At 65.0% G+C, this 27,699-nt stretch overlaps 6 protein-coding genes across 7 annotated transcripts; 3 read left to right on the top strand and 3 right to left on the bottom strand.

Annotated features, from left to right (window-relative positions):
• Positions 1–7: 7 nt before the first annotated feature.
• Positions 8–7,215, bottom strand: CHLRE_03g186550v5 (uncharacterized protein). Its single transcript, XM_043061116.1, has 10 exons — positions 6,691–7,215; positions 6,473–6,569; positions 4,867–6,304; positions 4,223–4,643; positions 3,501–3,970; positions 2,946–3,201; positions 2,240–2,667; positions 1,675–1,833; positions 1,166–1,462; positions 8–932 (listed from the first exon to the last, which is right to left on the bottom strand). Exons 1-10 carry the CDS (start codon positions 7,142–7,144, stop codon positions 687–689), a joined length of 4,266 nt encoding a protein of 1,421 aa, XP_042926245.1. The 5' UTR covers positions 7,145–7,215; the 3' UTR covers positions 8–686.
• A 48-nt stretch (positions 7,216–7,263) lies between these two features.
• Positions 7,264–12,116, bottom strand: CHLRE_03g186500v5 (uncharacterized protein). Its single transcript, XM_043061115.1, has 8 exons — positions 11,157–12,116; positions 10,645–10,908; positions 10,343–10,471; positions 9,867–10,031; positions 9,626–9,721; positions 8,781–9,452; positions 8,350–8,610; positions 7,264–8,154 (listed from the first exon to the last, which is right to left on the bottom strand). The coding sequence occupies exons 1-8, from the start codon at positions 11,766–11,768 to the stop codon at positions 7,843–7,845; spliced, it is 2,511 nt and encodes an 836-aa protein (XP_042926244.1). The 5' UTR covers positions 11,769–12,116; the 3' UTR covers positions 7,264–7,842.
• Positions 12,117–12,265: 149 nt separating this feature from the next.
• CHLRE_03g186450v5 (uncharacterized protein) lies at positions 12,266–17,201 on the top strand. Its single transcript, XM_043061114.1, has 11 exons — positions 12,266–12,846; positions 12,982–13,268; positions 13,554–13,715; positions 13,975–14,243; positions 14,411–14,540; positions 14,702–14,836; positions 15,027–15,374; positions 15,505–15,585; positions 15,777–15,851; positions 16,101–16,463; positions 16,584–17,201. Exons 1-11 carry the CDS (start codon positions 12,696–12,698, stop codon positions 16,632–16,634), a joined length of 2,052 nt encoding a protein of 683 aa, XP_042926243.1. The 5' UTR covers positions 12,266–12,695; the 3' UTR covers positions 16,635–17,201.
• A 54-nt stretch (positions 17,202–17,255) lies between these two features.
• CHLRE_03g186400v5 (uncharacterized protein) lies at positions 17,256–20,507 on the top strand. 2 transcript variants are annotated; one of them, XM_043061113.1, is made up of 7 exons: positions 17,256–17,352; positions 17,529–17,558; positions 17,742–17,897; positions 18,144–18,341; positions 18,560–18,568; positions 18,800–19,192; positions 19,613–20,507. In XM_043061113.1, the coding sequence occupies exons 1-7, from the start codon at positions 17,326–17,328 to the stop codon at positions 19,628–19,630; spliced, it is 831 nt and encodes a 276-aa protein (XP_042926241.1). In that variant the 5' UTR covers positions 17,256–17,325; the 3' UTR covers positions 19,631–20,507. The 2 variants fall into 2 exon arrangements, with proteins under 2 accessions (XP_042926241.1, XP_042926242.1); XM_043061112.1 differs by having other exon boundaries at positions 17,256–17,558.
• Positions 20,508–20,902: 395 nt separating this feature from the next.
• On the top strand, positions 20,903–23,828 carry CHLRE_03g186350v5 (uncharacterized protein). The gene is made up of 4 exons (XM_043061111.1): positions 20,903–21,489; positions 21,674–22,505; positions 22,812–23,015; positions 23,179–23,828. The coding sequence occupies exons 1-4, from the start codon at positions 21,275–21,277 to the stop codon at positions 23,596–23,598; spliced, it is 1,671 nt and encodes a 556-aa protein (XP_042926240.1). The 5' UTR covers positions 20,903–21,274; the 3' UTR covers positions 23,599–23,828.
• A 30-nt stretch (positions 23,829–23,858) lies between these two features.
• On the bottom strand, positions 23,859–27,449 carry CHLRE_03g186300v5 (uncharacterized protein). The gene is made up of 7 exons (XM_001691788.2): positions 27,126–27,449; positions 26,989–27,051; positions 26,468–26,680; positions 25,964–26,101; positions 25,538–25,681; positions 25,143–25,253; positions 23,859–24,957 (listed from the first exon to the last, which is right to left on the bottom strand). The coding sequence occupies exons 1-7, from the start codon at positions 27,198–27,200 to the stop codon at positions 24,559–24,561; spliced, it is 1,143 nt and encodes a 380-aa protein (XP_001691840.1). The 5' UTR covers positions 27,201–27,449; the 3' UTR covers positions 23,859–24,558.
• Between the last annotated feature and the right edge of the window lie 250 nt (positions 27,450–27,699).

The following is a 27,699-nucleotide window of genomic DNA, read 5'->3' as shown; positions in this document are numbered from 1 at the left end:
TTTCTGACAGTGGGCGAGGTTACAGGTCATCGGGCCGTCCGGGCATCTGCATTACCTGACACCAACGACGGCAGAGAACCGCTCACAACACCTCACTACCCTCCACCGCCTGCCGGTGACCGCCCCGCACCTCCCTGCCACCTACCCTACTCCACTCCTGTCACACTGTCGCCCGGCCATTGCTTTGCTGCATTCCGTTTGCATTTTCTCTGTGGTTGCCTCTGGTGCTCATCCGTGGACGCTGGTCACCTTCCTGCAGGTGCGATGCGGCTCTGCCTCGCGAGTGTGTCGTTGCGCTGTGTCTGTGTGGTGCTATCGCCTGGCCGGGCGCCCGGAGCGTGAGGAATGCGCGTCAGCAAACTTCCAGCCAGCCAGCAACTCGTCGGTACAGTAACTCCGGCGTTCGACCAGCCGCGCACTCCTGCCCTGCCGTTGCCAATTGTGTGCCATTTGTTGGGTTCTGGGAATCAGCTGCACCCTACGGGACTGTACCAACTTGCCGTACCACTGTCCCATCGCACACCTACCCTACTCCACTAGCATAGACATGGGACCCATTCCGCCGTCCCCCGGCGACGCCGGCCATCGCGCTGTCTGACGCACCATGCACTCACGGCCACTTCACGTTCCACAACATCCGCAGTGCTTTCCATTGCCACCCGCGGCGCTGTACCGCTCCTCAGTGGCTACGCGCTGAGGTCCGTGACCAGCGCCGCCGAGAGGCCCCACGGCCCACCGCTGCCGCCGCCCCTGCCACCCGTGCGCCCGGGACCCAGCCCCAGCGGCTCCGAGGCGCCCGCCAGCAGCCGCGCCGTCTGCCCCAGACCCAGCACCTGCGGCACACCGCCGCCGCCGCCGCCCAGGCCGCCACCAGCTGCTGCTGTGCTGGCCGCGTCTTGGAGGGACGCCAGGCAGCGCGACGCCAGGTCCGACTGCGGCGGCAGCAACCACCACACAGCTTGTCAGTGCAGGTTGGTCGACCAGGTTCAGGCAGCGAGTCGGTCGCTACCATCGCACGCTGGCAGCGTGCCCGCCCCACATGGCCGCCGCCGTGCACACACCAGCCCTGTCCCCTAGGTTCACGTTTCGGGCATGCTGCCTGCCACACATCCTCCCCAAGCCGGCGGACGGCGCCGCCAGTGCCTCACCCTCCCACCCGCCGTACCTGCAGGTTGACGCAGGCCTGCGCCATGAGGCGGCAGTGCGGGTCGCCGTCCTCGGCCGCCACACGCCGGCTCCAGCCCGCTACCCACTCCAGCCGCTCGCCCAGGCCGCCGCCGTCGCGGCCGCCGCCGCCCGGCCCGCCGCCACCCGGCAGCGCTGCCGCCAGCACACTGGCGCCGCCAGACCCGCCGCCGCCCAGCAGCGCCGCCGCCACGGCCGGCGGCGGCAGGTGGCCCAGCACCTGGCCCGCCGCCAGCAGCGCGGCGCGCCGCACGAAGGGCTCCGGGTGCTCATGCACCTGCAGGCACACACATGTAGTCACACACGCTCACCTCAAGCGCACACATCTTGTAACATTACGGACACGCGAGCGTCGCACCGCATAGCGTACACTGCCCCGTACACTGCCCCGCGTTGAGGCGTGGCGTGCATGCACACCATGGTTCTCCTCTCGCCCCATGCCATGCACGTGTCGCCCCCCCCTCCTCCTCCTCCTACCCCGCCCCGTACCTGCGGCGAGCGCAGCAGCTCCAGTGTGGCGTTGGCCAGTGGCGGCGCCGCGGTGCTGCCCGCCGCCGCCTCCGCGAAGCCGCCCAGCACCGCCAGCAGGCGGCCCAGCACCACGTGGTCGCGACCCAGCAGGTCCACACCGTGCTTCACACGGTCCACCTGGTGTGTGTGTGTGTGTGTGTGTGTGAGAGAGAGAGAGGAAAAGTGTGTGTGTGTGTGTGTGTGTGTGTGTGTGTGTGTGTGTGTGTGTGCGGCGGTGGGGTTGGTGAAGTGGTGGGGCAGGGTTGATGGGAGTGGTGGGGGTGGCGGTGGGGGTGGTGTGAGTGGTGCGGGTGGCGGTGGGCGGTGCAAGGTAGTGGTGGGGGTGGCGGCGGGCGGTGCAAGCTACCGTATGGAGTTGCAGCGCGTCGGCTCTGGGGGCAAATGTATTTAAGGAGTGGAGGGTAGGCAGGGGTCGGGCCTCGACACAAGGGGCGAGGGCATGGACCGCACGGGCACGGGGCGGAGGGAACACTGGAACACTGGAAAGGACCGAAGCAGGGGCGGAAGTGGATCGCACGCTCACCTCCCGGAGCAGCCCCGCGGCCCAGCGCAGTGCCACGTCCGCGAACCGGTTGCGGTACGTGTGTGCGCCGCCCGGCCCCGCGCCCTGCCGCCCCGCCGCCACCGCCTGCTCCTCCTCCCGCCGCTTCCGCAGCGCCGCCGGCGCCCACACCCGCGTCTTCGGGCCGCGCCTGCCGCCCAGCGCGCCTGCGCCACCCGCCGCCATCGCTTCCCCTCCCTGCCAGCCTGCCGTAAGCGCCGGTGCCGCGGGCGCCGCCGCCGGGCCCCTCTCCAGCACGGGTCGGCCGCCGGGGCCCTGCGCCAGTCGCGGCGCGGCCCGCGGGTCCGCCGCCAGCTCCGCCGCCGCCGCCGCCAGCGCGTCCAGCAGCGTCAAGCGCTGGTGCGTGTCCAGGTGCGGCGAGTAGACCTCGGGCAGCAGCGCGTCGCCGGCTACACACACACACACACACAAACACATACACACATATACACATACACACACGCAGTGACACAAACACACGGCCGATAGGGAGGGGCGGGTCGGGAAGGAGGGCATGCAGGGGGTCGGGTCTGAGGGGTGACATACGGCGCCCGGGGCCAGGGCGTAGGCCGGGATGGGGCTGGCCGAGTGGCAGAGTGGCGGCATGATGGCGGCATGCCAGGTACTGTGTGTACCTGGCAGCGAACGGTAAGTCAGGCGACACCACAGGCGGTCACACACCACCTACCTGGCAGGGGCGCCACCGCCAGCAGCGCCACAAGGCACCGCATCCGCTGTAGCGCCGCACCGCCTCCGCTGGCGCCCCCTCCGCCACCAGCGCCATCCTGCTGCCCCTGCCCCTGCCCCGGCTTCTTCTGCTGCCCCGGCGCGCTCTGCTGCTCGGGCTCCGACTCCGCCCACTCGGGCACGCGGCAGTGCAGCAGCGCGCGCACCAGCTCCGGAGCCGCAAGCCCCAGCTCATCGGGGGCGGCGCGGATCAGCGCCTGCAGGTGCGAGCATAAAATGCCCGCATTTGAAACTTGTATCTACCAGTGCGCATATTACCATAGAGGCACGAACAAACGCCTATGCACATGCCCTCAGTTGCCGGGGGCGATCGAGCCGTGCTGTATGTCCCTAGCGCCGCCTGCACCAGAACCTCTTGCGTCCTGGCACTTTAGCTACCTTCGGGTTCGGAAATTAAACGACAACGACCACCCTTTCTCTAATGTTCACGCATCCCTTCACCTCCCCTTCCCCTCCCCTTCACCTCCCCTTCCCCTCGCTCTCCCCTCCTCCCTACCTCCAGTCGCCCCAGCGCCTTGAGCACGCCGCCCACGTCGTCTTGTTTGCGCAGCGCCGCCGCCACAGACCGCAGCTGCAGCGCCGGCGCCTCGGCGCGCCGCCACTCGTCCGCGCCCGCGTCGCCCTCCATCTCCTCCACACTCGCACCCAGCGGCCGTAGCTCCTCATCTTCCTCATCTTCATCCTCAAGATCCTCCGGATCCTCGTCATCGCTGTCGGTGGTGGTGTGAATGCTGGCGGCGCCGTCATTGTCGTCGCCGTCCCCGGCGGCCGCAGAGGCGGCGGCGCCACCAACCACGGTTCCGGCAACAGCAGGCGTTGCCGATACTTTGCTGGTGGTGGGTTGACGCTTGGGGGATGCAGCTGCAGCTGCAGCTGCCCCAGCAGAGGCGGAGGCTGCTGCTGCTGCTGCTGCTGCTGCTGCGTCCGCTGCGGGGGAGCGCCAGAGCAGCTGGCGCGGAAGGGCCCCTGAAGCAAGCCATGACAGTGCCACGGCGCGGTGCAGTGCGATACATTGTACTTCAACGCTGGGCATGATAAGCCGCCTTTGGAGCCACTCCGCCCGCCGCGGTCCCGACCGCTGCCTTGCCCACCACAGCCCTCACAGCCATACACAGCCACCTCCTGCCTTCCACCACCCCAACCCACTCCGCCAACCATCGCACTCCACCCACCATTCCAACCCCCATCCCCAAGCGCCCCGCCCATCCCGCCACCCACCTGGCCACAGCTCCTCCACCGCCAGCGCGCTCACGTCCACCCCCAGGTCCCCAAACAGGTCCGCACTGGGGTCAAGCAGCCGACTCAGGCCGCGACCCACACGCATGGCCGCCTGCCGCACCCCCGCCAGCGGACTTCCCAGCCGTGCCGACACACCCGCCAGCACCCCACCCATCAGGCCGGGTGTGGACTCGACGGCGGTACGGCTGGCGGCGGCGCCGGCGGCGGTGCCGACGTCGCCGGGCAGCCGTGCGAGTAGCAGGAGCAGCGAGATGGAGAGCGAGCCGTGGCGCTGCGGCGGCGTGCGCGTGACGGCGGCGGCGTCGGCCCAGGCGGCGGCGAGCGCGCAGGCGGCGGCGGCGTGCTGGCGGCCGCCGTTGTCGCCGGCTGGGTACAGGGCGGGCAGCGCCGCGGCCAGGACCTGCATGGGGCCGGCCACACAGCCGGAAGGGTGACACGCTGTAAAGACTGACATTCTGCAACGCGTCACGTTGCGACGTTATACGGCGGATTGGGATTAGCGACCAACATGGCAGTAATGTATGCGCACGGACAGCCCACCCTATGTGTCGTACCGTACACACACGCATGCACACACCTGCATGCAAGTGTCGACCCCTTCCCCTTTCTCTATATTAACGCACCTGCATGCAGTCGTACGGCAGTGCAGGCCGCCGCAGCGACAGCCACATGGCGTCAGCCAGCACGTACGACACAGCCCCGTGCGCCGCCACAGCCGGCGGCAGCAGCAGCCGCAGCGCCGCCACCGCCGCCGCCACTGCCGCCGGCGCCAGCGGCGGCGTCAGACCCAGGAACTCCTCGCGCCGCCGCTGCCGCATCGCCTCCGCCAGGTCTGCTGCCGCCACCCCGGGCGTCGCTGCCCCATCTTGCTTTTGCCCCGGCGCGCCAGGTGCTGCCTCGTCACCGGCAACTGCGATGGCAGCGGCGGCCACAGCGCGGTCCAGCAGCGCTGTCAGCAGCTTATCAGCGGCTGCAGGGCTTGCGTCAACCAAACGCAACAACGCCGCCTCCACGCCCTCCCGCAGCCGTGCCTCGGCTTCGGCCCAGCTGTCGCCGCCCGCGTCACTGCTACTGCCGGACGCACCAGGCCCCAGCTCGTATGCTACAGCCAGACTGGGACAGCTCGCCAGCAGCGCGTCTGCTACAGCCGCCGCCTGCCCCCGCACCGCCAGTCGCTCCGCCAGCTCCGCTAGCAGCCCGACCGCCGCCGCCGCCACATCGCCCGCCAGCTCCGCCGCCGCGGCCCTCAGGACTCCCGGGTCCAGCGCGTGCTGCTGCGGACACTCGGGGGCCGTGCTGCCGTTGGTACCAGCTGCGCTTGCCGGCCCGCTCCCGCTCCCGCTGCTGTTGTCAACGTCGCCATCCCCGTTGCCTGTTGAGGCCTGCTGCCCCGCGTGTTCTGGCTGCTGCGACCGCTCCTGCTGCCCGCACTGCTGCTGCCACCGCCTGTACATCTGCTCCAGGGCCCGTCCCGCCTCCGCCTGCGGGTCCCGCAGCACCGCCAGCAGCTGCAGCAACACCCGCCAGGAAAAAGCAGCGGGGCTCAGGAGGCCCAGCCGCGCCCCCACAAGCCCCCGAGAGCTGCCTCCAGCCAGCCCCGCTGCCTGCTCCTGCTCCTCCACTTCCTCCTGATCCCCATCGTCGAATCTGCCTAGCCACATCCGGCCGCGGCCAGCCAGCACTCCAGCAGCCCGGTCCGGCAGCGACACCAGCAGACCCGCCAGCGCGCCGGCGCCAAGTGCACCGTCCTCACCACCGCCGCCGCCGCCGCCGCCGGCAGCCGCATCGGGCGGCGCCAGCAGCAGCTGCCGTAACAGCTGCTGCTGCGCTCCCGACACATCCTGCCCCTGCCGGCCCTGCCCCTGCTGGCCCTGCCCCTGCCGTCCCTGCCGCGCGAGCGTCGCGGCCGCCTGGCACGTCAGCAGCTCGGCCACGCCACTGCAGCCGGGCGCGACGAAGCGCTGCGCCAGCGCCGCCGCGGCCGCCTCTGCGCCGAGCGCAGTCACGTGGGCCGCGCCCCCGACCGCGGCAGCGCGCATCGGAGCCACAGTGGACAGATGACTGCGGGGCGGGTTGAGCACCAAAAGTTACAAGCAAAGTACAATCAGGGCTCCCGGATCCACCTGAAGGCGGCTCAGCGGTTGTCAAGCGATGCGGGACAAGCAGCATAGCCCGCCTGTGCATACGGTACACTGTGCGCGCTGGCCAGCTGCGTCGTGTGCCGCCCACCTTGCCAGCGACTGCAGCAGCACGGGCGCCGGCGCCAGCTGCAGCAGTGCGCGCAGCAGCAGCTGCAGGCGACTGGGTGGGCCGGAGGCGCCCGAGGCTGCAGATCACAAGGATGCAGTGCAAGGGTGCCGCATGGGTGAGCGCATGAGGCGCGGCTGCCTGGCCTTTGGCCGCTGTTTGACGCCACGATGCGGTAAGGCGACAAGCAGTGGACCCACCAGTCAGCATCACGGACGCCCACGGCTCAAAGCACTGCCAAAAGAAGGCGGACCGCACAGCATCCGTAAAGCCGGCGCCTGCTGATGCGCCGGCGTCTTGGCCTGAGGCCCCAGCCGGGGCGCCTGCCTCGCGCACTTCCCAACCTGGCTGTTCCCGTTGCTGCTGTTCCTGCTGCCGCCCCTGCTCAGCTTGCAGCTGCTGCAGGTACAGCCGTGCCTGGCTCCAAGGGTCTGGGCTAGCTTCGGATGCCACATCACCTGTCTGCTGGCCGCTAGAAGAGGAGGCGCGACTGCGGCGCTCCGGCAGCTCGCGCAAGGCGACGGCGGGGTGGGCTTCCAGCAGTGTCGACTGCACTAGCTCGGCCGCAGCTGGCAACGCGCCGGCCCCGCCGGCATCGGCCAGGCGGCATGCCTCCTTTACCAGACCACGCACAGCTGAACCTATCACTGTCATCCTGTGCTGGAATAGTGCTACGAGCGCCTCAGGACTGCCGAAATGTCAGATGGCGCGCAAAAACTGATAGCGGCTCCCGGCTATTAGCATATGCATGATACAATGAGGTGTCCTTTGTAATTTATTTTAGCAACGATGATCGTGACAGGTATGGCACATGGTTTCTGGAAGCAGCAGAAGTCGGCAGGTGTAAAACGAGAGCGCGATGACATACTTCCTTAGTTGTAGGCGACAATACGCCACTGGTATAGCGAAGCCGCTGTTTGTGCGGCAGGAAGGCAGCCAGATCGCACGCTGCGGCAGGTCAAAACCCGCACGCAGTGCCCGCAGCCCACCCGGCTACAAACCACTTGTCCGCCTTCAAACCATTCTTTCAAACCATTTGCTGTTGGCCTCTCGTACACATTCATCCACATAGGCCGTACATGTGCGTCACACGCTGTGTCTTACAGGAGCAGGGCGACGGAGGGCCAGCGCATTGCATTGCACGTTATGAATGGGTTTATGTGCGCCGAGTAAATCTCTTCATGCGTGGTCGTATGTTCCGCATCCCTGTCGCCACCTCAGCCATCCCAGCCCTTGCACACTGCCTCCCATATCCACTCATCACTCACTCAGAATCCCCCCACATCCAGACTGCCCATTCATCATACCAGTAGTATCACAATCCGCGCAGTCACTGCACCGGTGCAGTTCAATCACATGCGACCCTCCAGGGCCTTCATCATTGCCTCCATGTCCGCCGGGCCCTTGCGCTTCCGCTCACCCGCCAGTGGCGGCGCCGCCGCTGCCGCGCTGCCACCCGCCGCTGCGGGCGCGCCGAAACCCACCGTGGTGACGCCGCCCTCACCCGCCAGCATGGCCGGCAATGCCCGGACCTGGGTCGGCTTGGGCTTGACAGCCGTGGGGCCCGCCGCCCCCTTGTTGAGGATGGCGGCCAGGGCGGACAGCTGCTGCCGCCGCTCGCCCATCAACTCATCCATGCGCGCCGTCTTGTCCTCCGCCGTTACCTGGTGGATGCAGGGGCGTGGCAGTGTGGATGCACTCGGGATCACGCACACAACCTGAGGCAGGGCAAGAGGTCCCTTGGCCCTGACAGACCCTGGCAGCCTGTCCTTGGGCCCTCCCTGTTTCAACCTGCTCTCCCAAGTCATGGGATTTGACACACTCCACATCAATCCCCATAGGAAGTCCCATATCCACACCTGCGTCAGATTGAGGCGGCCGGTCGCCACCGCCCCCGTGTCCGCCGCGCCGCCATCTGACCCGCCTGCTGCCGCCGCCCCCGCCTCGCCGGCTGCCGGCCGGTACATGAAGAAGTTTGTGACCAGCAGCTCGCCGCCGCCGTCGCCGTCCTCCGCCGCCGAGGTTGCCGCCGGCTGCACCGTGCCGTCCCTGCGCACGGTGGGGCACTCCACGATGCGCTTGGCGGCGGCTGCGCGGCCGACTGAGGAGAAGTGTTGGGACTGCGCGGGCAAGGCGAACGACACGGCAAGGGCGGGCAACAATGAGCGCGGAGTGCCGGCGAGGGAGGGCACACAACCAACACTCAGTTGAATATGCCCAGCCCCTACCAGTAAATCTGATTCGCCCCTGCTTCAAAGCTCCCCATGCATCTTGAACGCGGCATGCTCACCTCCAGGCGGCGGCTGACCAGGTCCTCCACCGCGGCCCGCACACGCGGCCGCTGCAGCGCCCCCGGCTGGCTCCACAACAGCGCCTCCCACACCACGCGGACCTGCCCCCGGTGCATCTTGATCGCCCTTGTGATCGCGTTGATGAAGGCCGGGCTAGGCACCAGCGCGCCGCACACAGGCGCGCCCGCTGCGCCCGAGCCGCTTGGACCCGCCGCGCCGTTGCTAGCGGCAGCAGTGGCGCTACTCGTCCCTGCAGCGCTGTCAGCGGCGATGGCACCGGCACCAACACCATCAGGCGCCGCGCCTGCGTCAACAGCCATCGCCGTGGCAGCAGCAGCGGCCTCGGTCTCGGCATCTTGGAGCCGCTGACGCCAGCGCGCCTCAGCGAAGGCAGTCGCCTCCGCCAGCACCGAGCTCGGCACCGAGGAGCGCTCTGGCGGCTCCACACCCAGCGCACCGAAGAAGGCGTGTGTCGACAGTAGCGAGGGCTGCTGCGCGCCCGCGTGCTGCTGCTGAGCCTCCGGCTGCTGCTGGGGCCCCTCGGAGGCCGGCTGCCCTGGCGCCGCCGCGGCCTCTGGGGCCCCAGCTGACGCCGGCTGCTGCTGCTGCTGCTCCGACGGCTCCGACCCGGCCGGCCACGTGGTCTCACCCCGCGCCGCCGCGTCCAGGCACTGCGTACCGTACGCGAGTTGCGCAAGACCAACAGGCATCAGACATGCGTCAGGCGCTTGAGTGTTCTATGTCTGGTAACGCGGTACCAAGGCTCAATCGCAATATATCAAGGCAGCCAGCTGCTGTGCTTCTCATTTTCCCTGCTTACTCTCCTGCAGAGCCCATCCCTCACCTTGTTGGCCTGTGCCGTCACCCAGTCCAGTCGCCGCAGCATCTCCACCTCTAGCTTCTCACGCACCCGCTGCAGGTTGGGCGTGGGGTCCTCCACCTGCAAACACCCAGGCAGGACAGTCACGCCGCCGCGCGCGAGAGACCTGACGGTCCTTGTCACCGTGACCAACGCCCCCCCCCTTTCAGCCACGGGGTCGCATCTGCCCTCGGCGCACACAGCGCGCTACCGCCACCGGTCTCACCGTGAGGTCGGCGCAGCCACGGGCTATGGCCAGGTCGTACGACAGCTTCAGCAGCGCCTTGCCCAGACCCAGGCCCTGCCAGGGGCTGAGCACCAGTACCTGGCTGACGCGCAGCCGGCAGGAGGCCGGGTAGGCCCAGAAGTTGAACAGCGTGGTCAGGCCCAGCTGTGTGGGAACGGGGTTACACCCATGATACTTTAAGAAGTGAAGGCGTAGCCAGGAACAGTAGGATAACAGACGCGTGGGGTGGCGCGGTGGGTTTGTCGTCGAGGTGGCAGAGCAGGCTCACGTCCAGGAGCAATGGGCAGGAGCATGCCGACATATGCCGTTTTGGACGACGTGGGTGTTGCTGTTACGTTCGCACTGTCCCCACCCGGCTCCCGGCGCCTCACTGCCCGCTAGCAACACGCTAGCTACTTGCTTGGACCTCGACGCATTGTGCGCTAGATGCTGGTATCCGTGTACCCCTTGCTCACCACCAGGCAGCCGCCGTCCGGCGCGCGCACCACTGGCAGCAGCAGCTCCCACTGCGGGTCGTCGCCGTCGATGAAGTTGGCGCCGTCGATGGTGAACAGCAACAGCGGCTCCAGACGGGCGTGCAGGGCCTGAGAGCAGGCACGTTAGGGTCGGGGGCATTTGGCAGCGGGCATGAGGGATGTTAGACGCAGCGACCTCGCTGCGCAGTCAGTTGCGCTGCATACATACGCAAGTTGGAGCTCGCAGCATGCCCGAACAAAAGTCAGAGCAGCGCAGCGCACTGATTGCAGCCAAAGCGCACCTTGACCTCCGGCGGCGCCGTGAGCAGCTGGAACCGCCGCACCGACACCTCCAGCGGCTGCTGCGACCCCGCCTGCGTGGCTGACGCTCCGTCCGTAGCCCCTACGCTCGCACCCGCACCCGCACTGGGCGCTGGCGCGGCGCTGAGGCCGTACAGCCCGGCGGCGCTGCTGGGCCGCACCGGCACCGTGCCCACACACTCGCCCAGCGTCAAAAGGTCGGGCAGCGAGGCGGCGGTGCGCTCCACCTGCTCCACAAACTCCTCCTGAGGGTGGCATGTTGGTTCGGGCAGTGCAGCGCAGAGTAAGGGGCGTCGCCGTGGTCTAGCATGCTGCAAGCTGACTAGCCAGCCTGTCGCCTACGCGGCTGTGGCAGGCTCCGCGTCCAGCCCCATGCGGGCCCTGTGCGGCCAAGCCCACACAACGGCAGCACGCCCCGAACCCGGAACCAGCCCCCTGCCAACGCGTTCCCCGTCCCAACCCCCACCGCCTTGTGCCCTTCCTCCCGCCCTACCTTGCTGCTGAAGTAGCCCTCCGGGAAGGCGCCCTCCCAGATGTCACTGAGCTTGTCCGCGCCCGGCCGCTTGGTGGCGAAGGACACGTCAATCCAGGCGTGGTAGGTTTGAACGTGGAGCCAGATCGTGATTTTTAGGTTGGAGTAGCCGCGGATCTGTTCCGAGTCGCCAAAGTGCTGGTGCAGGAAGTCCACGTGCACGGGCGCGCCGCCGGCGGCGATCTCTGCCTGCAGCGCTGTGGCGTCGCGGCAGGTGACGGCGCGGAACTGCACTGCCTCGCGCGCGTCGGCGATGAAGCTGGGGGGCTTGGCATTGGCCGCTCCGGGCTTGGGCGCCGGCGCCCCGGGCGCCGCGGGCACGTTAGCTGCGGGAGCAGCCTTGGAGGTGCTGGTGGTGCCGGCGCTGGGAGGAGAGGTGGAGGAAGCTGCCGGGGGCGCCGCGGCGGGCTTGACGAGGCCCACGGCCGCCGCTGCAGGAGCGACAGTGGTGCCGGTGGCGGAGGAGACCGCGCTTCCTTGCGCCTGCGCCGCGCACGCCGGCGAGGCAGCCTGAGGTTGCAATTCTGTTGGGGCTATGCGCGCGCGCTTTTGCAGCGGTTCCTGCTGCTCCATGGCGCCGAGCAACCGCTCAAACTGGTTTGAATTAGCCTGCCAGCAACCTTACACCAGGACTACACGGGTGGTCGTCTTAACGCTTTGTCTCTAGGACTGCTAACGATTTCCTTAGCAACAGCGGGAGTGCTAGGCCTCCGCGCGGGCAGCCGCGGGGGAGCAAGGGTCGGGACAGCCAGCAGCAAGGCGCCTTTTACTAAGTTTGCTCTTGTAATGAATATACAATGAGAAAGCGGCCTGTGAAGGCGTATGGAGGGGTAGCGACAGAGCTCGCTTCTCTGCCGTTGTCAGGCTCAGTGAATAGTTAAGCCGCAAATACATATACCTATCTAGTATACAACATATGACTGAAATCCTACAGTCAATTGGCCAAAGAGCGACGGAACAGTGCACATTGCATGCAGAATCCACTCCGCCATAGCGACGACTGCACCGCAGGCCTGCCGATTCTGAGATACACAATAATAATATATCTAAAACTCCCTTGCGATTATATATTTAACCCGCAGAACGGCAAAGTGCAGCTTTGCACACTCGCGGCTGGGTCAGGCTGCTAAATGCACTCTTGACACTGTCGCTTGCTTTTTAGGAATGAAGCAAGTGAACAAAGCAGGTGCCAACGTGCCGGGGTGGCCGAGCGGGCGGACACCACCACCCAATGTGGGCACCCGCGCCGCTGCTGCTGGGCCCGCTGGCTATATCACACCCTTCCGGTCGGCTCAAGCAGCTGACCGTAGCGGCTCCAGTGGTCAACTCGCAAGATTCTATCGCAGCACTGCGAACGGCAGAGCTTGGGCCTTGCCAGCCGTCGGGCGCTGGGGCCCCAGCGCCGGGTTCCTAGCGGCGCCTGGACAGGGCCTGCGCTCCCTGCCCCAGCTGCTACAGGGGCCCAGCTTGTGCCCTCGCCATGCTAGCTTCTACTCGACCATGGCAGCAGCCGCTAGCAGTAGCGAAGGCAGAGCGAGCAGCAGCGCATCCGCTGCGGGTGGCAGCTGGCCGCCGCCGCTGGAGCAGTGGCTGGTTGCGCATGGCGGTGTTGTGAATGGCGTGGAGCTGCGGCAGGTGCTGTATCCATCTGGTGAGACTCACACGAGGTTCCGAGTTACTAGTTATTTGCAGGGCTTTTAAAGGACGGACATATTCGGTTATCAGACAAAATAAGGCGCGATAAGCATATCCGTGCTTTCAGAAACACTGGCACCTGTGCCCGCAGGCGCACGTGACCGGCTGCTGGTGGCGTCCCGCGACCACGCCCCCGGTGACCTGCTCATCAGCGTGCCGGCGCCGCTGCAGCTCCGGTACGACAACATAGAGGTGGCGGCGGAGGCGGCAGCAGACGGCAGTGGGTTCGAGGGCGCGTGCCCGAAGGGCCAGGAGGAGGAGGCTGGCGGCAGTGCGTCGCTGAGCATTCCGCCTGCAGAGGCGGCAGCGCTGTTGCGGCTGTTCGACCAGATGCCGCGCGGCAGCGACACGGGGGCGCCGGCCTGGCAGTTCAAGCAGGTGATAGTGGGGATTGTGCGGAGCGGCGGAGCGGCATGTTCAGTATTGCAGAACTGCTTAGGGTAGCTTGGCGCAAGTGGCGCGTGCTCTGCCGATTGCCTTCGACCTGCCGGAACGCGTGCGGCGGCAGCAAGGCACCGCAGCAGCTGCTCGCCCGTGTCACAGGCTGTGGATGCGGTCCGAGGCGCAGCGGCTGCTCCTCCGGCCCTGAGCCACGTTATGGGTCTGCAATGGCTCTGAGACCTCGCCAACCCAACCTCTTCACACTTCGCTTCAACCACGCAGGCGCTCACCATCCTGTACCACCTGTCTCGCGGCGCCGCCTCGCCGCTGCTGCCGTACCTGGCGCACCTGCCCGGCCTGGCGCCCGGTGTGCCCACCCCACGTGTGGCCATGCTGATGTACGACAACGCGGTGGACGAGCTGCAGTACGGTACACTGGTGCAGGTGTGTGCGGTGGGTAGGCGGATGGGTACGCGAGCGGGATGGCGGGCAGGCGGGCGGGCGGGCGGGTGGTGTTGCGGGCGGGCGGGCGGGCAAGCAGGAGGTATGTAGAGAGGTGATACTGTGCATGTGTCCACCGCAATGCCGCCCTGAGCATCAGGCGAGCGCCGGCCGGCGGATCGAGCGCAACGCAGCGCAGCGCACCGCAATACCACCCCTCATAATGCAGGCTCCAATCAGAGGCTTTCATTGTGACGCACAGGACATCCGCAATCAGAAGTACTGGCTGCGGCATGTGGGCTGCCACCTGCTGCCGCAACTGACCGGCGGCCAGCAGGAGGCGGAGGGCGAGGGTGTGGCGGCATCGCAGGGCGTGGTGGAGGGCCCGATGGCGCAGGGCAGGGCGCAGGAGGGGCCGAGGGCTGCGGCCACGACCTCCGGTCCGAGCCCATTCGGCGGCCTGGCCGTGGATGAGGAGTTGTTCGGCTGGGCGGTGGCGGTGGCCATGTCGCGCTGCTTTGGGCTCAGCAGGTGCGGAGGACGTGCGCGCAGGCGGCCAGGGACAGATGCATTGCAAGTATGGAAGGTGCGGCGGCACGGCGGCACGGCCGCACGGCTGCAGATATGGCTAGTTGTGTGGGGAGGATGTAGACACATGTTGTAGACAATAGACGCCTGTTTGATGTTGTGTCGTGCAGGGGCCCCCGGCCCACGCACACGTGTGTGCCGCTGGTGGACATGGCCAACCACGTGGCGCCGCGGGAGGCGTCCAACGCCGAGATACGCGGCGGCAGAGACGGCCAGGTCGCCATGTACGCTAAGAAGCAGGTGCGCGGGCGTGTGTACGTGTGCGTGCGCATGTGTGTGCATTTGGGACATTATGTATTACCTGTGCATTATCTCCCAGTGACCTGCCTGCAATGCAGCTAACCTGGACCTCTTGTTCTCCCACTTTGTGTGTCTGTGCCGCTCTCCCCCTAAATCGCCAGATTCGCGCCGGTGACGAGATCAGCCTTACGTACGGCACACACGACAACCACAACCTGCTGCTGTCGTACGGCTTCACGCTGCAGCCCAACCCCTACGACGGCTTCTACTTTGACCTCAACATGGAGACAATCGAGGTGCGACGGCACGGTTGGTGACTCCTGCCCACCGCCTACCCTACCTTCCGCAACACTTGTGAGGACTAGTCCGGTGCTCGCTCGCCGTTCTGCCTTTCTGGGCCCCAACTTGCCTGAACCTTCCCCTATCCCCTGCCACGGCATACATGCCACCCTCACACCTGCGGCTCACGACGGCGCGTGCACACAGAGCCTGGTGGAGGGCCAGGGCGGCGACCCCGACACCGGCGGCCTGGCGGGCTGGCAGCGGGAGCTCATCGCGCACAAGCTCGGCCTGGCCGCAGGGGCCGGCGGCCGGGGCGGCGCTGACGGCGGCGCCGAGTCCATACGCGTGTACCTGTCCGGCGTTGCGGCGGAGGCGGCGCCCAAGGCGGCAGTAGCTGCGGAGGCCCCGGCCGTGGCGGGCTCGGCCGCGGCAGCATTAGACGACACGCCGGCGGTCGCCACTCCCACCGGCTCCGGGCCGGTGGCGGCGGGGCCTGTGCGGCAGCCCGTGGACCCCCGGCTGTTGGCGGCGCTGCGCATCGGCACGTTGCAGGTGCGCGCACATCCACGCCGTTCATGCCTGCCTTTCAGGCCAATCCAGTTAACGTCGCCCGGTCTCCATTGAGAGCGCATCGTGTCCGGTACAAACTAGCTCGCTGTGCCCATGACGGCATGCCCCCCAGGACCGGGCGTGGGAGAAGCTGCTGGTGGGACGCAGTGTGGAGCAGATCGGCGCATGGAGCTCGCTACTGGCACGGCAGCAGGTGCGTGCGTATCGACCGCAAGTCGCAGGGACTGTATGTAACCGCTTGTTGCTCAAAGCTTCAGCGAAGGGATGACGAGGGGGACCGGATTCAATAATGGTACGAGACAAGGGCAGGTGGCTTTAAGAACCTTGGATGTGTTGCTCCTCATGCGCCGATTTGCCCGCCGCCGCTTTGGTCCATGTGAACAGGAGATCAGCATCATGCAGCTGCTTGCGGCTCTGGCCAGCGCCCTGTACAGCTCCTTCCCCACCACCATTCAGCAGGTCGGTGACTGGTGAGGTGCAACGACCCCCTTTCTGACAGAGTTCATATTGAAAGATACTGCGAGGACTAGGGACGGCGCGCACTCCTTGCTTCTATGGTTCCGGGCAGTGTCTCGCTGACGTGTATGTGTCTGGCAACTGTTGACGGGCAACGGCCAGGTCAGAACGTCCCATCCGCCGTGCCTCTCTCTGTGCCTGCATCACCGTAGCCCCACACATAAAGTACCCCACTACCCCGACACCCCACAGGATCGTCAGCTGCTGTCCTCGGCGTCCCTAGACGTGGCCGCAGCAGCCGCGGCCGTAACACTCACCACAAAGCCGGCAGCATCAGCTGTGCCACCAGTGAACCCAGAGGCAGCAGGGGCGGGGGCAACTGCACCGCTCAGCACCACTGCCGCCATCAGTAACAGCGGCTCAGGAGGAGAATGGCCGATGCACCCATCTCAGCCGGGGTCAGTTACCGGGGCAGCGGCCGGGAGGGGGCCCACTGTAGGCAGCTCCAGCAGCCTCGATCCCGCGGCGGCGGCGGCGGCGGCCCATGCTCGGGACGCGGCGGAGGCGGTGCGCTTCCGGCTAGGACTGAAGACTACGTTGGAGCGTAGTCTGCAGGTGCGTGCCGAGCCAGGCCCGGGCAGGAACAAGCGCCAGGGGGCGTCATGAGACTGTCACTTCAGTGCTTAACAACTACCTCCCTGTGCCTCGCCGTCATGACCTGGGACGCACATGCAGGCTGTTGTGGCACGGGCAAAGGAGCTGGACGCCTTGAAGCAAGTGCGGTAGAGGCATGCCACCGCCTCAGGCAAGCATGGTTCGGTTGTTGGCTTTGGGCGGGTTGTGCCTGCAGCATCTGAAGTATACCGAACTGGTAATCGCGGGGAACTTTTGGTCCCGTGGAAGTAGGCCTCTGGGCGGTAGGGCATCCGTGCACGGGCGGGAGGCGGGCCTGGCGAGGCACGGCGATTGGCGGGCGCGTCGGGGGAGTCACTCTACACCGCCACACACGTTGGTTTGGCTTGAGGATTATCCAAGCTTGCGCTCTTCATATGCATGTCTTAAATATTACTGGACGCGAGCCCGCGCCGTCAGAGCGCGTTAAAAATGTGACCGCGTTTCCTTTGTGTGGGCTTTGCTTTGAAGACACGTATGGAATAGGTGATCCCGTAGTTCCGAAGGTGCCGCGGATCTGAGCTGCATTGGATAATTGATTAGATGGCACCATTGCATGGCACTCACGCACTCACTATTCGCCCGCGATGGGAGTAACACGGGCACCCGCATTAAGCTTCGCACTTGTGCATCACACATATACACACGGCCAAGGTAGTAAAGCTCTGTCACGCAATTTCCAAGAGTCAACATGTCGACTACTCAGCATGCTTCGCTGCCCGGCGCTATGCCTGGCGTCATCGCTGAGGCGTCCGGTGCTGGTCCCGTGGCTGAGAGCTATGAGCAGCAGGCGCCTGCCATTCAGATGATGCCCGGCAACCTGGAGGCGCTGGTGAGTTGCAAATGCCAAAGTGGTCGCGTCTGCGCTGCGCTCGACGCGCTCTAATTACGCCTTAAAGACTCAGAAGCTGCGGGTTGCAAATGAGCACCCTTTGCATGTGCCGCTCTGGGGGATGGGCCCCACTTTTCCTGACACTCGTCCATGCCAGTACGCGTCATCGAACGCAGGACGGCGTGGTCATCCGCGAGGTGACCCAGGCAAGTTTGCTCGCAGAACACTTACCAGCGCGCGTGCAGACGTGCATAGTGTTCGGCGCGTGTCGATCCTACCTACCTGGCCTGGTGCAGCGCCCGATGTGCGTGGCAGCGTGCGCGTGTATGTTTACCCTGGCAGATCCTGGCGCATACCCGGCGGCGCTGCCCCTTCTACTCCTTCCACAGGTGGCGGACATGGTCATGGGGGCGCTGGGCGTCCCCTTTGAGATCGCCAACAAGTACGAGGTGAAGCAGCTGCCGGCCGGCGTCAAGGCGGCCAGCGACTTCAACCAGCAGAACACGTGGCTGCCCAGCAAGGAGGAGATCAAGGCGCTACCCGAGGTGAGTGGAGCGCTGTACACTATCCGCGCTCGCTGGTGCGTCCGGTGCGCGGGCTCGCTGATTGAGCGGACGGCCGTGCGTGGGGCTCTGCGACGCCTGGACTGACCCGCCGTAGCACCTCCGTACGTACGTCCATGTTTGGCACACACACACACACACACACACACACACACACACACACACACACACACACACACACGCGCGCGCGCCCGCCCGCCTCACTGATATCGATTCACACCTGCTCAGGTCTACTTCGTTAGCGAGGAGTCCTCTGCGTGCGACCGCCTGTGCATGACCTGGATTGGCTGCCTCAACCTGCGCGCGCTCAAGCTGCACTTCTACCAGAACAACGCCAAGTCACCGCTGCTGGTGGACCGGCCCTGCAAGGTTGGCGGTGGCTGCTGCTGCCCCCTGGAGCTCACCCTCACCAACAACGGCCAGATGGTGGGTGCGAGTTTACATGTGGCTGGCTGATTGAGCGGTCACTTGGAGTGCCTACGCAGGCAACGGGAATAAACACGTTGCTTGCGTATGGGTTCTGGGCTGCGCCCCATAAAATTTGAGCTGTTGCCGCCGCGCGATGACCTTTTCTTTCATCCACAAACCACCGTATGCTCCCGCCGTAATCCCACTCCGCCGTGCTTGCTTGTGTACCCGTGCAGGTCGGCATGGTGAGCCCGCAACTGCTGGCAGCAAGCGGAACCGAACAGGGACAGCAATAGGCGTCTGCCCGCATGAGCAGCACCAGGTGCTGGTCCCTGCGCGTTCACATGCCGGGTTGCTGCCAAGCGAGCCCTCAGCTAGCTGCGCGCGGGAGTTTCCGTCTACCAGGCAGCCAGGCGTAATAGTCCAGACCTGTGAACGCAATGAGCCCTCAACGTGTTTATTTCCTTGGCTCGCAGGTGGTCGAGGACTTTGACAACTACTGCGGCCAGTGCTGCGCACAGACCTGCGCCTGCACCTACACGCAGAAGGTCATGCTGGGCAACAGCCGGCAGTCGCTGGTGCACAAGTACTCGCTGGTCAACTCCTACTGCTGCTTCGGCCGCGTCAACAACTGCTGCGGCGGCACCTGCTGCAAGCCCAACTTCTTCATTGATGTTGTGTCGCCCGAGGGCAAGTTCATCAACGCGGTGCAGATGACCTACGGCGCGGGCGGCGCGGAGGACTGCTGCCGCATGGGGGCGGCGATGAACAACTACGTCATGTCCTTCCCCCAGGGCTCGAACCACTGGGAGCGCCTGATGCTTCTGACCGGTGTGCTTTCAATGGAATACGCCTACCACTCGCGCAAGGTACGTGCGGGCGGGCCGGCGGGATGTGTGTCGGGCGGGCGGGCAGGGGCTGGGGTCATGTGCACGCAAGGGCGGCGTGCACGCAGCGGCTAATAATACAGTAGCAGGGGCTGTGCCGGGGGCTTCCGTCATCAACCTAAGCTGTGACCAGCAGGGAACGGGCTTGGAGCGTGCCGCCAGGGCTGTGCGTACGGGTCTGCCTGGCGGTGGCACGAGGTCTGCGTGCGTGCATGTTCCCCTATGCTCAGGATTGACGGGTACTCGTAGTAGGGGGGGGCAATGAAATGAAGCCAAGGACGCCAGGGGCACAACAACGCGTGATCGTCGTCGCCGTGCGCGTGTCACTGCGGGATCTTGCCCAGTCGTCATACTTGCATTTCTCAAACCGTGTGTTGGCTACGCCCGTTCATGTTGATGCAGGGTGATGAGAACAACTAGCTTCCATGTCGCCAGGGGCTGCTGTGCGCGCCCGTGCCGTAGCGACGTCCCCATGCTTCATGCACAAGTAGCCGTGCTGGCAAGGCGCCACTGCCCGCATTGGTGACAGGACAGGGCAGGTGGTGACGCGGCCGCATCTATCATGGGCTTCTTCCGAGCCTTTGTGTAGAACTTGTGTACTGAATTCCAACCTGGATAGTCGAGCGGGCTCTTCGTCATTGTTGATGGGGAATGGCACGAATGGCACATTTGGTGATGGTAAGGAGACAGGACTTGGCTGCCCAGCGGCAGCACCTGGCATTACATTCTTTTGTGAGCGTATCGAGTTATGAGTTGCATTAAGTGCACGCATATGTGAGATCCAAGAACAGGAGAGGAATAGCAAGTTGGTTGACCGGGTTATACCTGCTTTTCGTGTGGGGGTCATACAGTCGAATGCCTTTGACTCGTGGTGTGTCCTTATTGTGGTTTGTAGCCGTGGAGCTTGGGTAATTAGCGCACTGCCGAAGCACACACTGCACATACATGCGTTGCACTTTTCAGAGCTGGGGTGCACTGGCTCAGGGCTTCAGTGATGCATGCAGGTTTTGAGTGCAGGGGGCCACGCAGGTTGAAAGCTAGCTGCGGCCCATTCCTTGCTTTAGTATATCTTGCTTCATTTGCCTGTGCACGCATTCATAAGGTTTGCGCATGTCCAGTAGGTGCATGTGCGAATGTTGGTAGTGATGATGCGTGTGGCGGGGCGCAGCGGTCCCCGCCGGGCGCAACGGAACGCCACGGCGACACACACGGGACCCGCACGGCGGGTGCCACACTGACACTCGTGAGGACCCTTCGAGTGGTCATTCAATCCCGCGTGTAAGAATCCGCCTTGTGAGACATCATGGCCTCGTCAATTGCTTATCCCCTGCTGCGCCGGTGGTGATTACTCGCTCAGAAACGCACTGCTTACGCACAGACTACTTGCGCAGACGCCCCCCATAAGACTTTCTCCACTTCAAAAACTGCTGTGCTGTGCCTCCTCGAAACGTTCCGTGCTGGGCCTGCCCCTTACCTAGCTTTCTGTGCTGTGCCCCCTGGGCGAAGCGATCCAGGCAATGTCCGGGAGATGAGGTAGATGCTTGCGGCCTCAGACTAGAGGCGTTGCGTGGGCGCAGCGAGGGAACTTGTCCCCGGGTGAGGGCCGATGGCCACGTACAGGCGTCACCCTGCGTCACCGCGCGGGCGGCAAACCCAGTCAGGTCTGGGCACTCTTTTGCCAGATCGCCCATCCACCCATAAGGGCTTCTCCTCGCTGGTCAAAGCCAGCGTGCTGTCCCGTTTGGGCCAATCAAGAGCGCAATTGCGGTCCTGCGTGACACACTTTTGCCATCAGTTTGGCCACCATGCCATTTTTCTAAAGGGCGTCTGCACATAATTGCAGCTCCCGTTGCACTTTGCATATGCATGATTGGCTGCATAGCATATGACCAGGTCGAAGTCGAAAGCAAAAGTTGAAAGTTTCAAGCTGCTTCAAGCGGTATGTTTCCTCCCTGAGCACTTTGTATATGCTACTTAGCGTGAAATATCTCAATTTTGAAAGCTGAAAGAGTGTGGAAGCAGTCGCTTTTACATTTGCAACTAGCATTTTGTCGCAAGTTCGCTATGGCGTATAGCCCGCAAACAGCGGCTCACCAAGCCGCGCTGATGCAGCAACAATACCAGCAGCAGTTGCAGCAGTACCAGCAGCAGTATCAGCAGAACCGGGCGCAGCTAGCTCCGCTGCCGCCTATCAGGCAGCAGTATTACCCCAGCGCTGGGGGAGCGGGGTCGCCACAGCCGGCGTCACCGCTCTCTCCAGCTGGAAGGGCCTATAGCGGGTAAGTTATTGGCCTCTGGGCAAGACTGTGTGTGGTGTCTTAAGCTGCCGGGCGGGCCCTCACTCCCCCGGGATTCCACCCATCCACGCATCCTTTGGCGCCATGCGGCCCGCTGCAACACCGCATGCGGCCAGCCGACAACCGGCCCCGGCCCCCTTCCCGCACTCGTACCTGCCTACTCCAGATACAGCGCCCCGCCGCAGCCGCTCCTGCCGTACCAGCAACAAGCCGGACCGCCTCAGGGCGCAGTCTACGCCGCGCTTCGTGCGTCGCAGCAGCTGCAGCAGCCGGCGCTCGTGGCGCCGCAGGTGCCACAGCAGCCGCACCCGCTCGCGCCGGTGCCGCCCGCAACAGCGGGCTTCGCCACCACCGGCTACGCGGCGCCGTCACTCTCACCCGACGTCGCCGCCGCCACAGCCGCCTCTGCTGCCACCGCCGCCACCGTGGCTCAGCAGCAGTACTTCGCCCTGGCGCAGCAGCAGCAGCAGTTGATGCGCGAGGCCGCCGCGCAGGCGGCGCTGCAGGCACCGGCGGCGCCCCCGGCCGTGCTTGCCGCCGCCTACATGACGCCCCAGCAGCAGGCGGCCATGGGGCTTAACCCAGGTGCCATGGGCTACGGCGCCGGCGGGGCAGCGGCGGGTTACTATGGCCAGGGCATGGCCGGCGGCGGCGCGGCAGGCGCCGGTGTTATGGCCGCCAACATGGTGGGCTCCGCTCCTGCCGGGGCTCCGGGGGGCATGCAGCCGGGCGCAGCAGCTGGCGTCATGCAGGCGCCGGGGCAGCAGGCGATGGCGGCGGCGGGCGGGTACGCCGGGAACCTGGAGGCGTTGCCTGGCGTGGTGATCAAGGAGACGACGCAGGTGGTGGACGCGGTGATGGCGCGTGTTGGCGGCGCCTACGAGGCAGCCAACAAGTACCACGTGCGGGCGCTGCCCGGCCACGTGCGGGCCGCCACGGAGCCCAACCAGCCCGGCACGTGGGCGCCCAGCAGCAAGGAGGTGGACATGCTGCCCGAGGTGGGGGCGGGAGGCGGGAGGCGGGGGAGGCGGGGGCGGGGATGGGCGCTGCAGGGTTGCGGCAGGGTTGGGAAGAGGAGGACGAGGTGGGGAGAAGAAGAGTAGGTTGTCTCATGGGTATTGGAGAGGATGGAGGCCAGGGAGCTCGGGTGGGGTCGGGTCGGGGCATGGGGCGTAAGTGTGTATCGGGTGACGGGGCTTTGTGTTCGAGAGCCCTTGCGCTTGGCTGGGGTTTCCGCAGCTACCGCGATGCAGCAGTCGCGCCGAGGCACCTGACCAAGGGTCACACCCCCGAACCCTCCACAGGTCATGTTTGTGCAGGAGGACTCCTCATGTTGCCTGCGCGTGTGCCTGGCGGCGTTTGGCGGCCTGAACCTGCGCGCGCTGCAGCTGCATATGTATGAGGGAAACACCGAGGCCGTGACCGTGGAGCGCCCCTGCAAGATGGGTGCTGGGTGCTGCTGCCCCCTGGAGATGACCATCAAGAGCAGGGGGCAGCAGATCGGCATGGTGAGAATCGGAAGCGCACACAGGCGTGTACCAAAGGTTTTGCTGGGCACGGCACAGGGCTGTGTTGCTCTCTACGGCCACCGGCCGCTCCGTGTAGACCGGCCGCTCCCTCACATGCCGTAATGTTCTAGTCCCTTACTCCCTTTCTTTCCGCGTGTCCCAGGTTGTGGAGGAGGCCGACAGCTACTGCGGCATGTGCTACCAGCAGTGCTGCACCTGCACCTACACACACAAGGTCATGATGGGGGCCACGCGCGAGAGCCTGGTGCACAAGTACTCGCTCGTGGCGCCCACGTGCTGCTGCGGCCGCGTCAACAACTGCTGCGGCGCCACCTGCTGCAAACCCAACCTCTTCATTGACGTGGTGTCGCCGGACGGCAAACTGATAAACGCGGTGCAGAAGACGTACGGCGGGGGCGGCAGCGGCGACTGCTGCCGCTGTGTGTTTGACTTCAGCAACTACGTGCTGACCTTCCCGCCGGGCTCCAGCCACCAGGAGCGCCTGGCGCTGCTTGTGGGCGTGCTGTCGGTGGAGTATGCGTTGTTCAGCAGGAAAGGCGGCGAGAACAATGACAACAACTGATGAGGGTAGATTGTGGTGGAGCAGTCTGGGCTGGGCTGATGAGACGGAGGAACGCATGCGTGAGGAGCGGAGAGGGGAGGAGAGGGAGGGAAGATCGCCAGCTGGCAAGCACTGCAGGAGGTCGCGTGTTGGCATTGCAATGCTGTGAGCACCGCGTGCATTGGGGGGTTGCTGAAGAGGGTCAGAAAGTGAGGCGTGCTGTGGTGCTGTGTTACTGGTACGGTAGGTGTCCGGCCGGTGTGTTGTGAGGATGCAGTGTGTCTTGATGTGTGTTTTGCAGTCACCAGTCCGCGCTGTGTTAACGCTGTGAACTGATGATACTTTCATGACATGATGGCGGTCCGCTGTGCGTCCGTGTTGGACCATCATGATAGTGGCCACGCAGTCAGCGCTGCGCTCAAACTATAGCTTCCGACCTTGGGACCAAGCTTGGGACCTTGCTCGTTTCTGGCGCCTGGAGTACGTGTACTGGATGGCTCGGTGGAATGCAGGATGATCGGCCGGTCCTGGGCTGCATCATCATGGTCCACAGGAATAAACACTCCCTTTTATCATACTCACACAGCAAATCACGTGCTGTCATCATTTGCGGCCGACCATTGCAGACGCAAGGCACAAGCTCAACCCATTGTTCGCGTGTGGAGACGCCGCATTGGCGAGAGCCACGAATGGCCCTAGTACACCATGGCGCCATGCCGCACTTGTGGGGGGCACTGTAAAGTGTAATGGGCTAGACTGGTGGTCCGCTGTGCATCGGTATCGGACCATTAACGCCTGCAACTTACAGCCAACTACATTCCTATCTCGGCGGATTAGTCAACACCCGCAACCGGTCACAGCTGCGCCACAACGCCAAGCCCACTCCTCGCCCCCCTTGCACGCCGCCCTCTCAACACTGCCAAACTGCCACACCGCCGTACTGCCTGCCACCGCCGCCGCCGCCACCGCCGCCGCTCCGCCTCACCCGCCCGTCAGCGCGTTGAGCATCACCCGCGCCATCTCCACCAGCCGCAGCCGCTCCACGTCATCCTCCCCAAACGTCGCCGCCGCCGCCTCCAGCTCCTCGCCCGCGCGGCCGCGCTCCTCCAGCTGTATGCACGCCAGCGCCGTGACCAGGTGCGCCTCACCCACCGTCACGTGCCCGCTGCCCAGCGCCGCGGCGCGGCTGCGGGCGATGTCTGTGAGCATGTCCACCACCTCCATTAGCTGCAGTCGGCCCACGGGCAGCGCGGCGGGCTGCGCGGCTCCACCGCCGTCCGCCAGGCCCAGCACCACGGCGTTCAGTGCGGCGGCCCAGATGGCCACCACCTGGTCGTTGCAGGAGGCGGCCTTGTCCAGCTCGGCCGAGGACTGGAACACCTGCAGAGCGCATCCGTCACCATCATGTTTGTGTTAAAAGTAGAACAACAACAGAAATGTGTGCGGCGCAGTAAGCACCGTGAGTAAGCATCAGGCACTTGTTATGGAAGACGGAAACGCGCGCGCACGGCCCCCATCCGCTGCCGCCCGGTCCCGGCCCAGCTCCTCCTCCTGCAGCGGCCCACCTTGCCCATGTTGTAGTAGCCCAGGCTGGTGCGCACGTCCTCGGGGCCGTACTCCAGCGAGCAGTAGTACACGTCCTCGGCGAACGCGTGCAGCGCCTCCGCGTGCTTGGACTGCAAGGGGAAAGGGCGTGGGGGGAAGGGTTAGGGGTTAGGGGTTAGGGAGGGGCGGGGCGGTCATTCAATGGCAGCACAGTGTCACTATGGATTACTGGCGCGGCCCTGCATTGCGCCCACTTACGTCACTCCATGACACCGTGGCCATTCCTGCCACGGCCCGCCCCCATACCCCATCCACACGCGCCTACACCGGCCTGTGTCACATTTTGTGTTGACATGACCCACCCCACCCCACCCCACCCCACGCCACGCCTCCAGCTACCACGCCCCGGGCACACCTGGAATGCGTACAGCTGTCCGTACAGCCTGCTGAGCTGGCTCTTCATGATGCTGGTGGTCAGCCCCGGCTCCTTCATGGCCAGCCAGGAGGCCAGCGCCAGGAAGTCCTCACACTGCTTGGCGCGCCGCAGGCCCAGGTTGGCCTGCAGCGGAGTTACATTCATATGATTGTTTAAGAAGTGAAAGCGAAGGGGGAGGGGCCGGGGGTGGAGAGCCGGGGAGGGGGAGGAGTGCAGGGGTGAGCTTTCAGCGGCTCAGCAGCTCAGCGGCGCGCGCTGCGTGTGCTCGGGCGGACTGGTCCGCCGCCACCCATGTCGCGCATAGCCGCCGCCTCCCGGCTGGACCATATTCTCACATCCGTCCTGTACTCAGGTGCGTCCTGCCGGTCCCCCAGCTGCGCCCTCCGGCCCGCCCTGCCGCCCCACCTGCGCCGCCAGCAGGTACAGCGGGAACAGCTGCAGCGCGGGCGCGGGCTTGAACAGCGCCTGGCCCTGCTGCACCGCGTCCAGCGCCACAGGCAGAGCCAGCTCGTACTCGCCCGCGGCCATCAGCCGGGCGGCCTCCTGCAGGTGGCAGGTGGAGGACAGAGGGTGGATGGACGAATGGCAGCTCGACCATGGGGTTGCTCGAGGTCCTTATGTGACGTGCGTGTGTTGTAGAGATGATAACTGTGTGTGTGTGTGTGTGTGTGTGCGCTGAGGAGTGCGGGTGGTTCTGCGGCTACACGGCTGGAGCCCGGGACTGCACCTTTGTTTCACCGCATGGGCCTTGACAGCCAGCGCGTCCCCTCTTGGCGAGATTCTCAGGCATGTTCCCAACTCCACAGACCTTTCTGCAACCGGGCACATCGGTCCATTGCCCTCTTTCCTGCCCTCCTCAACCACTCCGTTGCCCTCGCCGCCGCCCCCCCCCCCCGCAGCCCCGCGCACCTGCGACGCCAGCTTCAGCAGCGCCAGCTTGAACGGCTGCACCAGCTCCATTCGCCGTTTGTCCACCAGCAGTGTCTCCACCGTGGCCGCCGGCAGCAGGCACACGCCCTGGCTGTTGGCGCTGCTCTCCACCGGCAGGTGCAGCTCAGCCACGGTGTGCAGCACATCGCGGTTGGCGGACTGGAGCTTGGGCAGTTTGTTCTTGCGGAGCTCCTGCACACAGGGCATGTGGTGAGGGTGAGGTTAAGGGTGGAGCTGTTGTTGACGGCAAGGACGGAATGTCCCCGTGAGCCCGCGTCGTAGTGTTGATGGTGTCATGCGGGTCCTTACCCCGTGTCCTCACCCCCAAGTGGTTCCTTCCCTCTGAGGAAGCTCTCAGCCGGCGAGCGTTGCGGTCTAGCATAGAAACACCAGCTATTACGCGATAGCACTACATGCAAGTACTTTTGCGGCTACCGTTGACTACTGCAGCACAACTCCGCGTGCACAGTGACACTGAGACTGGTGAAACCCCCACCCACTTGCAAGAAGGCCGTGGGCGACTCCTGGAATAGCTCCACTGCCACTTCACCCATGACGAACAGCTGTGGAAGTAGGAAGAGATTTTCAGCTCCCCACGATGGCACAGGCAGCTTGACGACGCAGGCGTCGCACTCACCTTGCCATTGCTGGTGTGCAACTGATGGAGCTGCGCCTCGCCTAAGGAGAACACTGTATACGTTAAGGTCGCCATGTTGAAATCGGCTTAAAACTACGCCCTAAAGTCAGAGACAGTCAGAGGCAGCGACTTCCACTTCGAGAGGTCGCCCGTCAACCTATTTTCGCCTTCTAGTCATTGTTTCACAGCGCTTTCGTTATTGATAGCTTTAAATTGGAAGGGAATTCGGGGCAACAACAGGAAGGCGTATGTGACTGAATTGAAGTATGCTTGATAGCGTCTTGCGCGGGGCTTTACGCAGAAGGTATCCTCAGTGTGCATAAGTTAACTTAACACTTTCTTGGCGTACCTTGTATCCTGCATTCGATGACGCGTGGGTTTCGTGGCACGCATGGACGCTGTTGCCCGTCCCCGTTCGAGGACCCATTGCGGCTTGGGCAGAGCAACTGTCTCAGCTCAGGTAGTGTGCTAGTTCACTCAGGTACAAAAAGACCCCTCGCAGATACGGGGCGCCTAACGATGTTGGAAACACCAGCACGCTGCCATTCACAACGCCAAGGTGATGCCAAGAGGA

The sequence above is a fragment of the Chlamydomonas reinhardtii genome, chromosome 3, assembly GCF_000002595.2.
Source record: "Chlamydomonas reinhardtii strain CC-503 cw92 mt+ chromosome 3, whole genome shotgun sequence".
NCBI lineage: Eukaryota > Viridiplantae > Chlorophyta > Chlorophyceae > Chlamydomonadales > Chlamydomonadaceae > Chlamydomonas > Chlamydomonas reinhardtii.
The sequence above is the reverse complement of the archived record's forward strand: the minus strand, read 5'-3'. Positions and strand labels throughout refer to the sequence as shown.

Excerpts from the sequence above, each read along its gene's own strand:
- CHLRE_03g186550v5 (XM_043061116.1), bottom strand. The coding sequence starts at position 7,144 with ATGACAGTGATAGGTTCAGCTGTGCGTGGTCTGGTAAAGGAGGCATGC. Across the intron at positions 3,202-3,500 it reads AGGCGCTGGGGCGACTGGAG|GCGCTGATCCGCGCCGCCCC; the intron begins GTAGGGAGGAGG and ends TCGCACCTGCAG. Across the intron at positions 2,668-2,945 it reads GGCGGTGGCGCCCCTGCCAG|CCGGCGACGCGCTGCTGCCC; the intron begins GTAGGTGGTGTG and ends GTGTGTGTGTAG.
- CHLRE_03g186500v5 (XM_043061115.1), bottom strand. The coding sequence starts at position 11,768 with ATGGAGCAGCAGGAACCGCTGCAAAAGCGCGCGCGCATAGCCCCAACA. Across the intron at positions 10,472-10,644 it reads CGGCGCCGCCGGAGGTCAAG|GCCCTGCACGCCCGTCTGGA; the intron begins GTGCGCTTTGGC and ends GCCTGCTCTCAG. Across the intron at positions 9,722-9,866 it reads GTGGCTGCGCCGACCTCACG|GTGGAGGACCCCACGCCCAA; the intron begins GTGAGACCGGTG and ends GGGTGTTTGCAG.
- CHLRE_03g186450v5 (XM_043061114.1), top strand. The coding sequence starts at position 12,696 with ATGGCAGCAGCCGCTAGCAGTAGCGAAGGCAGAGCGAGCAGCAGCGCA. Across the intron at positions 14,541-14,701 it reads CCATGTACGCTAAGAAGCAG|ATTCGCGCCGGTGACGAGAT; the intron begins GTGCGCGGGCGT and ends CTAAATCGCCAG. Across the intron at positions 16,464-16,583 it reads CGTTGGAGCGTAGTCTGCAG|GCTGTTGTGGCACGGGCAAA; the intron begins GTGCGTGCCGAG and ends ACGCACATGCAG.
- CHLRE_03g186400v5 (XM_043061112.1), top strand. The coding sequence starts at position 17,442 with ATGAGCACCCTTTGCATGTGCCGCTCTGGGGGATGGGCCCCACTTTTC. Across the intron at positions 17,559-17,741 it reads TCATCCGCGAGGTGACCCAG|GTGGCGGACATGGTCATGGG; the intron begins GCAAGTTTGCTC and ends CTCCTTCCACAG. Across the intron at positions 17,898-18,143 it reads AGATCAAGGCGCTACCCGAG|GTCTACTTCGTTAGCGAGGA; the intron begins GTGAGTGGAGCG and ends ACACCTGCTCAG.
- CHLRE_03g186350v5 (XM_043061111.1), top strand. The coding sequence starts at position 21,275 with ATGGCGTATAGCCCGCAAACAGCGGCTCACCAAGCCGCGCTGATGCAG. Across the intron at positions 21,490-21,673 it reads GCTGGAAGGGCCTATAGCGG|ATACAGCGCCCCGCCGCAGC; the intron begins GTAAGTTATTGG and ends TGCCTACTCCAG. Across the intron at positions 23,016-23,178 it reads GGGGGCAGCAGATCGGCATG|GTTGTGGAGGAGGCCGACAG; the intron begins GTGAGAATCGGA and ends CGCGTGTCCCAG.
- CHLRE_03g186300v5 (XM_001691788.2), bottom strand. The coding sequence starts at position 27,200 with ATGGCGACCTTAACGTATACAGTGTTCTCCTTAGGCGAGGCGCAGCTC. Across the intron at positions 26,681-26,988 it reads CGCCCACGGCCTTCTTGCAA|GAGCTCCGCAAGAACAAACT; the intron begins GTGGGTGGGGGT and ends CCCTGTGTGCAG. Across the intron at positions 25,682-25,963 it reads TGTACCTGCTGGCGGCGCAG|GCCAACCTGGGCCTGCGGCG; the intron begins GTGGGGCGGCAG and ends ACTCCGCTGCAG.